Below are 13,478 nucleotides of genomic sequence, written 5' to 3' on the forward strand. Positions count from 1 at the left end.
CGAACGGAGCTGCAGAACGTTAAATCGCACTCTTTTGGACAAGACTAGGGCTATGCTAGTTGAGTCTGGACTGCCTAAATCATTATGGGCGGAGGCGTTAGCGACAGCCAACTATCTTAGGAATGTGTCGCCAACTGCTGGGTCAACCGTCAATCCGTACGAAGCTTTCTTTAATGTTCGTCCGAACGTCAGTCACCTGCGAGTCTTTGGATGCGTTGCCTACGTCCACGTACCCGACGTCAAGCGCGACAAGTTCGACCCGGTGAGCAGGCGTGGAATACTTGTCGGATACGGGAACGGTGGACAGTATCGTGTACTATACGAGGACGGCATTATTGCCGTAGTTTCTAACGTTCGTTTTGACGAGTCTAATGTCGGCCGGCGGCGTAATGCCGGGGACTCCGACTATGAGTCCGATGCCGACGAGGAGGAGGAGTTTCACACTAGTTTATCTGGTGAGGGATCGCTGCCTAGGGCTGGCGAAGGGACACCAGGTAGCACCGTCGGCGAGGGATCGCCGCATTTGGGTGGCGAGGGGGCGCCGGCTGGGGCTGGACCTTCCAGCAGTGCGAACGGGCAAGGAATCAATCAGCCTGATGTGGAAATGGCGGGAACTAGGTACCCAGTTAGAGAGCGTAAACGCCCTGGCGAATGGTGGCGAAACGAACCTGGTCGCACTGTCACTGGTCGCGTTAACGCTGCTTTCTCTGCTGGTATTCCTGAGCCTAATTCGTTTGAGGAAGCAATTGCAAGTCCACATGCAGACAACTGGCGGCGTGCGATGGACGAGGAGATCGCCGCCCAGATGGCTAATAGTACTGGGAGCGAAGAAGCCACCTCCTGGTACTCGTTTGTTGCCGTGTCGTTGGGTATATAAGGTTAAGTACAGCGATGACGGCAGTGTGGAGCGTTTTAAGGCGCGTTTAGTTGCCAAGGGTTTCGAGCAACGTGAGGGGATTGATTATGGGGAGTTGTTTGCCCCTACCTCTCGTGGTTCGTCATTGCGTGCTTTATTAGCAGTTGCCGCAGCCCGGAACATGACGGTACATCAGCTCGATGTGTCTACTGCGTTTTTGAACGGTGAGCTGAAGGAGGAATTGTGGATGGAGCAACCGCCTGGGTATGCATCCAGTGACCGGTCGCTTGCGTGCAAGCTGCAGAAGTCTATTTACGGTTTAAAGCAGGCACCCCGTTGCTGGTATGAAAAACTATCAGCAGAGTTCGCCAAGCTGGGTCTTTATCCTTCGAAGTCTGATCCGGCGATGTTCGTTAAGACTGACGAGCGTGGGGTTGTTATTGCTTTGGTACACGTAGATGATACAATTGTTGCGTCAGAAGACCCGGAAATGGTCCGGGCAATTAAAGCCGCAATTGCGAAGGTCTTCAAGGTGCGAGACCTTGGAGAAGCGAAGGTGTTTTTGGGCATGGAAATTAGGAGGGAGAAGTCGGGTGAGATAGTGTTGTCGCAGCATAGGTATATTGCGCAGCTATTGGAGCGTCATAAGTTGGTTGACGCCAAGCCGAGGTCTACCCCTTTGCCTCCGGGCTTTAGGTACACTCCTAAGGTAGAAGGAGAGGAGCTGCTGGGCAATCCCACGGAGTATAGGGCTTTGGTGGGAGAATTGAACTATCTGGCGACGAACACGCGGCCTGACATTTCTTATGCATTGAGTGTTTTGTCCCAGCATATGGCCACACCTACGAAGACTGCCATGAACTTGGCCACTGGCGTTCTGCGTTACCTGGCGGGTACTCGCGAACTAGGATTGCGTTTTGGGGGTGTTGGCGACGTTGCTATGTCCGGGTACAGTGATTCGGACTGGGCAGGAGACCCAGTTACGCGGCGTTCTACGTCCGGTTACGTATTCACTCTTAATGGGGCTGCGATTAGCTGGAGCAGCCAACTTCAACGTACTGTGGCGGCTTCGTCGGTGGAGGCTGAATACCAAGCTACAGCGGCGGCTGTTCGTGAGGCTTTGTGGCTTCGCAAGCTGATGGTTGATTTGAGCTTGCCTGAGAGCGCGGTGAAAATCCAGATAGACTCCCAGGGGGCGCTTAGCTTGGGAAACAACCCGATTACGTCTGCTCGGTCGAAGCACATCGACGTGCAGCATCACATAGTGCGTGAGAGGGTGAATAGCGGTGAGGTGCAGTTGGAATACTGCCCTACGGAATGGATGGTTGCGGATGTGCTAACGAAGGCTCTGGGCGAGGTGAAGTTCAAACGTTGCCGAGATGCTATGGGCCTTGTGTGAAGTGTGCAGATGAACTTGGTACTCGTTGGGATACGGCCCGAGGGGGCGTGTTGAGGAAACGGTCCTCTCCCAACTCGTGTGGTTGTCGACCAGGGGATTTGACCCCGGGTCTGCGCCTGCCTAATGGGGAAGACTTACCCCAGAACCTTATGGGGCTACCGATGCATATCCGGTAGCTAAGTGATAGACATTAGGGCACCGTCTGGTCGGCGCAGTGAGATCGCGGAATGTACGTGCAGTTAGATCGCGGAATGTACGAGTTTTCCGCTAGCGCCGGTATTTAGGGCGGTGACTGCGCCTATTAGTTTATCTCACAACGATCGGTATTCCTACCAGGAATCTCCTCAAGTCCTGCCGAACGCTAATAATACTCTTTACATTACTTGTAACAGTTTATCGTGCTAAATATCTTCGCCACCGGCAATCCTTCCGGAATAACAATCAGCGTTAGCCGTCACCGTCGCCAATTCTTCAATACAACCTGCCTCGGGAAAACTGATCCCTTGCTAGACCCACCGGGCCCAGGCTTGCTGCAATAGAAGCAAATCACCTCTTGGAGAGGAACGCCAGAACTGCTGCTGGCCGCGCCACGATTCCCAAGACCAGAACCAGAGGCGACAAACAAAACACTGCCGACAGAAGCAATAGCTGCCGACTCGGTAGGCTTACCAGAGCCACCGCTTGCCATCTCGATAGTCAAGAACTTCGAGGTGACGATAGTCATGTCCGAATCGCCGTCACGCACCAGTAGGGATGTCGTTACCATGCTGAAGCGGCTGGGCAAACCAACAAGCAAAGTGTGTGCCCGCTCAGAATCGCTGATAACGTGTCCTACTCCCAAACAAGTCCGACTGTAGTTGCTTGCAGGCGTCCTATGCCTTCTTCGCGTTAGCTATGTAAGCTACTAGCGTGAGCCGGGGCTCATAACCTGTTAAGAATATGAAGGAGGCAAGGACACTGGTCGCGATATAAGGGTTACAGTCTGTGGGTTACTGGTGAACGGCAAGAAGACTTTAGGAGATTCCTGTTAAGGAATACCGATCCATCAGAAGATGAGATACTAAGACTTGCATAACTTTTGTCTTATATACTAGTACCAATGGAAGTATCGTACAGTCGCCCACCATCAACGCTGGACACGGGGAAACGTCCGAGATACGCGGCCGAGACCCGAGGCAAGGTCGAGGCATGGCCGAGGCAAGGTCGAGGCACGGCCGAGGCAAGGTCGAGGCACGGCCGAGGCAAGGTCGAGGCACGGCCGAGGCATCGCCTATCACGGCGGATTCATCACCTAACTACCACCTATCTACGTTGGGATAGGACCGGCCTTCAACACCTGGTAGGAATACCGATCGTTGTGAGATAAACATATAAGGCAGGCGGCTGGCAGAGGTTAAGGCCTGGCTTCTGCTCCCGTCGCGTCCCGGCGCATCCGGGTTCAAATCCGCCTGCCGACCTCTGGGGGTGTTTGAGAGGTGATGAAATGGGAGGTGGCCCCCCATCTTGTGGACGGTGTAGGACGTGAAAAAATCAACTCGCGAGCTGACCAGGAACTAAGTTGACGCGCCGTTGATCCGCTAGATTTGGTTGGATGCTGGTGGTGAGTTGCCGAACCCAACGAATACTCTCAGAAGTCGGATGGGGTGAATGGCTTAGGGTGCCCCTCTAGCAGGGGAGAGCAGGGAATTGCCTAGGGAAGGAGGCCACTGGTGAAGCGTAACCACCCTGTAAAAAGAAAAAAAAATAAGCGTAGTCACCGCCCTTAATACCGGCGCTAGCGGAAAACTCGTACATTCCGCGATCTAACTGCACGTACATTCCGCGATCTCACTGCGCTGTACTGACGGTGCCCAAATGTCTATCACTTAGCTACCGGATATGCATCGGTAGCCCCAAACAGTTATGGGGTAAGTCTTCCCCAATAGTTAGTCACAGACCCGGGGTAAAATCCGCTGGTCGACAACCCCACGAGTTGGGAGAGGACCGTTTCCTCACCAGAGTCTAACGTCGGCCGGCGGCATTATGCCGGGGACTCCGATTATGAGTCCGATGCCGACGAGGAGGATTTTCGCACTAGCCTGCCTGGTATCGCTGCCTAGGGCTGGCGAAGGGATACCAGGTAGCACCGTCGGTGAGGGATTGCCGCACTTGGGTGGCGAGGGGGCGCCGGCTGGGGCTGGACCATCCAGCAGTGTGAACGTGCAAGGTAACAATCAGCCTGATGTGGAAATGGCAGGGACCCGGTATCCAGTTAGAGAACGTAAACACCCTGGCGAATGGTGGTGAAACGAACTTGGTCGCACTGTCACTTCACGTCACGTCGCGTCATGTCGCGTCACTTCGCGTCACGTCGCGTTAACGCTTCTTTCTCTGCTGGTATTCCTGAACCTAATTCGTTTGCGGAACCCATTGCAAGACCACATGCAGACGACTGGCGGCGTGCGATGGATGAGGAGATCGCCGCTTAGATGGCCAACCATACCTGGGAGCTTAAGAAGCCGCCGCCTGGTACACGTTTACTGCCTTGTCGGTGGGTGTATAAGGTGAAGCATGATGCAGACGGTAATGTAGAGCGTTTCAAGGCGCGTTTAGTTGCAAAGGGTTTCGAACAACACGAGGGGATTGATTATGGGGAGTTGTTTGCCCCTACCTTTCGTGGTTCATCTTTACGTGTTAGCAGCACGGAACATGACGGTGCACCAGCTCGGTGTGTCTACTTGTTGAAGGGCGGTCCTATCCCAATGTAGATAGGTGGTAGTTCGGCGATGCCTCGGCCGTGCCTCAACCTTGCCTCGGGTCTCTGGGCCGCGTATCTCAGACATGTCCTCAGTGTTAAGACCAGCAAAGCGCCGGACCCCCGTTGGGTCCTATTACTGTGGCTACCATTCACTGGTATATGAGTGTCGGTCATTTCCAACACCCCCCCGTGAGCGACACTCTCTCGCTACGGGCCTTCCCGTGCCTCATCCCGGTCCCCCTTTCTCTGGGCAACAGCCAGTGGGTATCGATCCGGCGACCTCTCGGCAGCGCAATGCGCCATTCGGGGCTCATAACCAGTTAAGACCAGCAAAGCGCCGGACCCCCGTTGGGTCCTATTATTGTGGCTACCATTCACTGGTATATGAGTGTCGGTCATTTCCAACACCCCCCCGTGATCGACACTCTCTCGCTCCGGGCCTTCCCGTGCCTCATCCCGGTCTCCCATTCTCTGGGCAACAGCCAGTGAGTATCGATCCGGAGACCTCTCGGCAGCGCAATGCGCCATTCGGGGCTCATAACCTGTTGAAGAATTGGTGACGGTGACGGCTAACGCTGATTGTTATCTCGGAAGAATTGCCGGCGGCGAAGATATTTAGCACGATAAACTGTTACAAGTAATGTAAAGAGTATTATTAGCGTTCGGCAGGACTTGAGGAGATTCCTTTGAGGAATACCGATCGTTGTGAGATAAACTAATAGGCGCAGTCACCGCCCTAAATACCGGCGCTAGCGGAAAACTCGTACATTCCGCGATCTAACTGCACGTACATTCCGCGATCTCACTGCGCAGTCCAGACGGTGCCCTAATGTCTATCACTTAGCTACCGGATATGCATCGGTAGCCCCATAAGGTTCTGGGGTAAGTCTTCCCCATTAGGCAGGCGCAGACCCGGGGTCAAATCCCCTGGTCGACAACCACACGAGTTGGGAGAGGACCGTTTCCTCAACACGCCCCCTCGGGCCGTATCCCAACGAGTACCAAGTTCATCTGCACACTTCACACAAGGCCCATAGCATCTCGGCAACGTTTGAACTTCACCTCGCCCAGAGCCTTCGTTAGCACATCCGCAACCATCCACTCCGTAGGGCAGTATTCCAACTGCACCTCACCGCTATTCACCCTCTCACGCACTATGTGATGCTGCACGTCGATGTGCTTCGACCGAGCAGACGTAATCGGGTTGTTTCCCAAGCTAAGCGCCCCCTGGGAGTCTATCTGGATTTTCACCGCGCTCTCAGGCAAGCTCAAATCAACCATCAGCTTGCGAAGCCACAAAGCCTCACGAACAGCCGCCGCTGTAGCTTGGTACTCAGCCTCCACCGACGAAGCCGCCACAGTACGTTGAAGTTGGCTGCTCCAGCTAATCGCAGCCCCATTAAGAGTGAATACGTAACCGGACGTAGAACGCCGCGTAACTGGGTCTCCTGCCCAGTCCGAATCACTGTACCCGGACATAGCAACGTCGCCAACACCCCCAAAACGCAATCCTAGTTCGCGAGTACCCGCCAGGTAACGCAGAACGCCAGTGGCCAAGTTCATGGCAGTCTTCGTGGGTGCGGCCATATGCCGGGACAAAACGCTCAATGCATATGAAATGTCAGGCCGCGTGTTCGTCGCCAGATAGTTCAATTCTCCCACCAAAGCCCTATACTCGGTGGGATTGCCCAGCAGCTCCTCTCCGTCCCCCTTAGGAGTGTACCTAAAGCCCGGAGGCAAAGGGGTAGACCTCGGCTTGGCGTCAATCATCCTATGACGCTCCAACAGCTGCGCAATATACCTATGCTGCGACAACACTATCTCACCCGACTTCTCCCTCCTAATTTCCATGCCCAAAAACACCTTCGCTTCTCCAAGGTCGCGCACCTTGAAGACCTTCGCAATTGCGGCTTTAATTGCCCGGACCATTTTCGGGTCTTCCGACGCAACAATTGTATCATCTCCGTGCACCAAAGCAATAACAACCCCACGCTCGTCCGTCTTAACAAACATCGCCGGATCAGACTTCGAAGGATAAAGACCTAGTTTGGCGAACTCTGCTGATAGTTTTTCATACCAGCAACGGGGTGCCTGCTTCAACCCGTAAATAGACTTCTGCAGCTTGCACGCAAGCGACCGGTCACTGGATGCATACCCAGGCGGTTGCTCCATCCACAACTCCTCCTTCAGAAACGCAGTAGACACATCGAGCTGATGTACCGTCATGTTCCGGGCTGCGGCAACTGCTAATAAAGCACGCAATGACGAACCACGAGAGGTAGGGGCAAACAACTCCCCATAATCAATCCCCTCACGTTGCTCGAAACCCTTGGCAACTAAACGCGCCTTAAAACGCTCCACGCTGCCGTCATCGCTGTACTTAACCTTATATACCTAACGACACGGCAACAAACGAGTACCAGGAGGTGGCTTCTTCAGCTCCCAAGTACTATTAGCCATCTGGGCGGCGATCTCCTCGTCCATCGCACGCCGCCAGTCGTCTGCATGTGGACTTGGAATTGCTTCCTCAAACGAAGTAGGCTCAGGAATACCAGCAGAGAAAGCAGCGTTAACGCGACCAGTGACAGTGCGACCAGGTTCGTTTCGCCACCATTCGCCAGGGCGTTTACGCTCTCTAACTGGGTACCTAGTTCCCGCCATTTCCACATCAGGCTGATTGATTCCTTGCCCGTTCGCACTGCTGGAAGGTCCAGCCCCAGCCGGCGCCCCCTCGCCACCCAAGTGCGGCGATCCCTCGCCGACGGTGCTACCTGTTGTCCCTTCGCCAGCCCTAGGCAGCGATCCCTCACCAGATAAACTAGTGCGAAACTCCTCCTCCTCGTCGGCATCGGACTCATAATCGGAGTCCCCGGCATTACGCCGCCGGCCGACATTAGACTCATCAAAGCGGACGTTAGATACTACGGCAATAATGCCGTCCTCGTACAGTACACGATACTGTCCACCGTTCCCGTATCCGACAAGTATTCCACGCCTGCTCACCGGGTCGAACTTGTCGCGCTTGACGTCGGGTACGTGGACGTAGGCAACGCATCCAAAGACTCGCAGGTGACTGACGTTCGGACGAACGTTAAAGAAAGCTTCGTACGGAGTGACGGTTGACCCAGCAGTTGGCGACACATTCCTAAGATAGTTGGCTGTCGCTAACGCCTCCGCCCATAATGATTTAGGCAGTCCAGACTCAACTAGCATAGCCCTAGTTTTGTCCAAAAGAGTGCGATTTAAACGTTCTGCAGCTCCGTTCTGCTCAGGAGTGTAGCCTACCGTAGTTCCGTGTAGAATACCCCTGGAAGCGAAATAGGCCTTCGTGCGAGTATTAACGAACTCCCCGCCACGATCTGTACGCACCTCCTTAACCTGCCTGCCAGTAGCGCGCTCCAGTTCCGCTATCATTACCACCATCTTCTGGTAGACCTCCTCCTTGGTCGCTGTAAACGCAACAGCTGAAAGACCAGTATGGTCGTCAAGCAGGGTTGTCACGTAACGCGAACCACTAGGCGAAGGTTCAGGCATAGGCCCACACACATCCATGTGAATGAGCGCGAGAGGCTGCGCTGCCTTATGCCCAGATAACGGAAAAGGACCACGTGTATGTTTAGCAAGGACGCAAGTCTCACACACACACGTGCTGGCTGATTGTATGCTGTGTCGGTCAACATCAAATCCAGCTACCATATTATGACGCAGCAACGTCTCAAGGTTGCTGTATCCCAAGTGGCCATACCTTCGGTGCCAAAGTGCTGCACGTTCAGCTCCGATACCCACGGCAGCACACACTGCATCACCACCAGAAGGTATCCTGTTGTCTTCACGCTGCGTCCTCTTCAGAGCTCCCGTACCTCCACTGCTGTAACAGACGGGATACAAGTCCCCATCCCGGTTTCCAGTCAGCACCAACTGGTTCTGTACGTATACTTTCGCCTGTCCGCCGCCGAAGACCACACTGCCTCCACGATCATCAATGATGCGTACCGATATGATTTTGGCGGTGGCCTCCTCGTCGACATAGACCTTCTTGAAAGTGATGGCCTGTTTATCGTTGACGTTAGACCGAATCGTAAGCGTGCCAACTTCAGTCGGCCGAAGAGACTGTCCCTTGATGCCCATGATGTTGAAGCGCTCCCATGGCTCCAATAACCGCACGTTGGAAAGTTCTGAGCGGTCATACGTTATGTGGTGAGTGGCGGCTGAGTCCAGAAACTATTCCGTCGGACGATTGCTGTTGTATGCCACGAATGCTACCTGCCGCGGAACTCCCGGTCCCCTAGCTGATCCACCGGATCCTGGCTTGCTGCCGCTAGCTCCGCTGACACTACCTCCGTTACCACTGTTGCTGTAGCCACCCTTGTAGCCAGAATTTGACGACTGCTTCAGCGCCTTAAGCTGCCTGCAGTCCTTAACCATAGCCCAGGTTTATTACAGTAGTAGCAGATGACTTGCTTCCGACTATGTCCCGAGCTGTTGTTAGCCGGCCCCCGGCTACCATAACCAGAAGTAGAAGCGCCGAACGTCGAACCGCCGACAGACGCGAAGGCTGCCGACTCGGTAGGCTTGCCCGACCCACCGTTAGCCGTCTCGATAGAGAGAAGCTTTGCTGTGACGCTCGCCATGTCCAAATCGCCGTCGCGCATCAGTAATGTAGTCGTCACCACGCTGTACCGACTGGGTAGACCAACTAGCACGGTGTACGCCAGCTCGGAGTCGTTAACTACGTGGCCGACTCCCAATAAATCTGTAATGTTACAGAGTGGGAGGCTTCTGGGCCGCTATATCACATTCTCAGTTCTACGATTTATCATCTTATAGCACCGTCCACCACTACCACACTATACTTCGCCATACGAACTGTAAGTCCAAGGCGGCGGGTCCAGCCGTCTAGGACCCCTCCTCATCCATTCACCCGAACAACCGAAGAGACGGAGGGTTCGGCAATCGCCACCAATCTAGCGTGCGAATCTGGTCCATCAACTGCGACCTCAACTCCACATCTAAGCAGCTAGCCATAATCTCGCGCTCCCGACTAATTCGGGGGTCTCCCCAGGAATCGAACCCAGGACCTTAAACCGCGAATCGCAGTAGTGTCAACCCAGACCAGATAAATCTGTTTGCAGCTGCCTTGCACGCGCAAAGTACATCGGAAGAGGTTCGCCGTCGACCATCTTAAAACGGCTGAATTCTTGACGTAGAGACACCTTGCGGGCGTTGTTGTTGGCAGCAAACATAGATCCCAAGGCGTCCCAGGCCTTCTTCGCGTTGGCAGCACCGGTAACCATCGGCAAATGATGATCCTTGACGTTCTTGATGAGCAGATTGATGACCTTCCGTGACTGTCGAATTTGCTCCTCGTTGCACGGCTCGGCGAGCAGGGATTGCTCAAGCCCAAGCTCCATGCACAACGCGCTGAACCGAATTTGCCAGGTAGAGTAGTTGTTGAGATCCAGCGACTCATCAAGCTTGTCCTTAACCATTGTTGATGAGGGATAGAAATAACAATTGGGCGATAACTGTCGGCGCTAATCGGGGCTCATAACCTGTTAAGACCAGCAAAGCGCCGGACCCCCGTTGGGTCCTATTACTGTGGCTACTATTCACTGGTATATGAGTGTCGGTCATTTCCAACACTCAGATCCAGGGCTGGTGGACGACTGTACGATACTTCCATTGGTACTGGTATATAAGACGCAAGTTATGCAAGTCTTGGTATCTCATCTTCGGATGGATCGGTATTCCTTCATAGGAATCTTCTAAAGTCTTCTTGCCGTTCACCACTAACCCACAGACTGTAACCCTTATGTCGCGACCAGTCAGTCTCCTTGCCTTCATATTCTTAACAGGTTATGAGCCCCGGTTAACGCTAGTAGCTTACATAGCTAGCGTGAAGAAGGCATAGGACGCCTGCAAGCAATTACAGTCGGCTATTGCAGCAAGCCAGGGCCCGGTGGGTCTAGCAAGGGATCAGTTTTCCCGAGGCAGGTTGCGTTTGTAGCTTACAACAGTAAGCGTCTCAGGGATCCTGGTCGAATATGGGAATGAGTAAGCATCTAAGGGATCCTTGTCGAATATGGGAATGGAGGACAGCATCGTGTGATGTACAAGGACGGCATCATCGCCGTGGTCCCCAACGTCCGCTTTGACGAGTTTGCCGTGGTCTCCAACGTCCGTTTTGACGAGTTTAGTTGATGTTGTTACAGGGTGGTTAAGCTTCACCAGTGGCCTCTTACCCGAGGCAATTCCCTGCTCTCCCCTGCTAGAGGGGCACCCTAAGCCATTCACCCCATCCGACTTCAGAGTGTATTCGTTGGGTTCGGCAACTCACCACCAGCATCCAACCAAATCTAGCGGATCAACGGCGCGTCAACTTAGTTCCTGGTCAGCCGGCGGCATAGTGCCTGTTAAGACCAGCAAAGCGCCGGACCCCCGTTGGGTCCTACTACTGTGGCTACCATTCACTGGTATATGAGTGTCGGTCATTTCCAACACTTTCCGTGCCTCATCCCGGTCTCCCTTTTTCTGGGCAACAGCCAGTGGGTGTTGAGGAAACGGTCCTCTCCCAACTCGTGTGGTTGTCGACCAGGGAATTTGACCCCGGGTCTGCACCTGACTAATGGGGAAGACTTACCCCAGAACCTTATGGGGCTACCGATGCATATCCGGTAGCTAAGTGATAGACATTAGGGCACCGTCTGGACGGCGCAGTGAGATCGCGGAATGTACGTGCAGTTAGATCGCGGAATGTACGAGTTTTCCGCTAGCGCCGGTATTTAGGGCGGTGACTGCGCCTATTAGTTTATCTCACAACGATCGGTATTCCTACCAGGAATCTCCTCAAGTCCTGCCGAACGCTAACAATACTCTTTACATTACTTGTAACAAGTTTATCGTGCTAAATATCTTCGCCACCGGCAATCCTTCCGGAATAACAATCAGCGTTAGCCGTCACCGTCGCCAATTCTTCAATAGGTTATGAGCCCCGAATGGCGCATTGCGCTGCCGAGAGGTCGCCGGATCGATACCCACTGGCTGTTGCCCAGAGAATGGGAGACCGGGATGAGGCACGGGAAGGCCCGGAGCGAGAGAGTGTCGCTCACGGGGGGATGTTGGAAATGACCGACACTCATATACCAGTGAATGGTAGCCACAGTAATAGGACCCAACGGGGGTCCGGCGCTTTGCTGGTCTTAACAGGTTATGAGCCCCGCTTAGCGCCGACAGCTATCGCCCAATTGTTATTTCTATCCCTCATCGAAAATGGTTAAGGACAAGCTTGATGAGTCGCTGGATCTCAACAACTACTCTACCTGGCAAATTCGGTTCAGCGCGTTGTGCATGGAGCTTGGGCTTGAGCAATCCCTGCTCGCCGAGCCGTGCAACGAGGAGCAAATTCGACAGTCACGGAAGGTCATCAATCTGCTCATCAAGAACGTCAAGGATCATCATTTGCCGATGGTTACCGGTGCTGCCAACGCGAAGAAGGCCTGGGACGCCTTGGGATCTATGTTTGCTGCCAACAACAACGCCCGCAAGGTGTCTCTACGTCAAGAATTCAGCCGTTTTAAGATGGTCGACGGCGAACCTCTTCCGATGTACTTTGCGCGTGCAAGGCAGCTGCAAACAGATTTATTGGGAGTCGGCCACGTAGTTAACGACTCCGAGCTGGCGTACACCGTGCTAGTTGGTCTACCCAGTCAGTACAGCGTGGTGACGACTACATTACTTATGCGCGACGGCGATTTGGACATGGCGAGCGTCACAGCAAAGCTTCTCTCTATCGAGACGGCTAACGGTGGGTCGGGCAAGCCTACCGAGTCGGCAGCCTTCGCGTCTGTCGGCGGTTCGACGTTCGGCGCTTCTACTTTGTTGAGGAAACGGTCCTCTCCCAACTCGTGTGGTTGTCGACCAGGGGATTTGACCCCGGGTCTGCGCCTGACTAATGGGGAAGACTTACCCCAGAACCTTATGGGGCTACCGATGCATATCCGGTAGCTAAGTGATAGACATTAGGGCACCGTCTGGACGGCGCAGTGAGATCGCGGAATGTACGTGCAGTTAGATCGCGGAATGTACGAGTTTTCCGCTAGCGCCGGTATTTAGGGCGGTGACTGCGCCTATTAGTTTATCTCACAACGATCGGTATTCCTACCAGGAATCTCCTCAAGTCCTGCCGAACGCTAACAATACTCTTTACATTACTTGTAACATTTTATCGTGCTAAATATCTTCGCCACCGGCAATCCTTCCGGAATAACAATCAGCGTTAGCCGTCACCGTCGCCAATTCTCCAATAGGTTATGAGCCCCGCTTAGCGCCGACAGTTATCGCCAAATTGTTATTTCTATCCCTCATCGAAAATGGTTAAGGACAAGCTTGATGAGTCGCTGGATCTCAACAACTACTCTACCTGGCAAATTCGGTTCAGCGCGTTGTGCATGGAGCTTGGGCTTGAGCAATCCCTGCTCGCCGAGCCG

At 53.9% G+C, this 13,478-nt stretch overlaps 1 protein-coding gene across 1 annotated transcript in view; it reads left to right on the forward strand.

The window, feature by feature from the left end:
- The window catches only part of VOLCADRAFT_30373 (uncharacterized protein), a gene marked incomplete at both ends in the record, with an annotated part of 41,364 nt that overhangs the window by 925 nt on the left and 26,961 nt on the right, over positions 1-13,478 (forward strand). The window contains one exon of the mRNA XM_002952500.1: positions 6,345-6,427. Coding sequence (XP_002952546.1) covers positions 6,345-6,427 — 83 coding nt within the window. The remainder of the gene's footprint in view (positions 1-6,344; positions 6,428-13,478) is intronic.

The sequence above is a fragment of the Volvox carteri genome (assembly GCF_000143455.1).
Source record: "Volvox carteri f. nagariensis unplaced genomic scaffold VOLCAscaffold_30, whole genome shotgun sequence".
Classification (NCBI taxonomy): Eukaryota; Viridiplantae; Chlorophyta; class Chlorophyceae; order Chlamydomonadales; family Volvocaceae; genus Volvox; species Volvox carteri.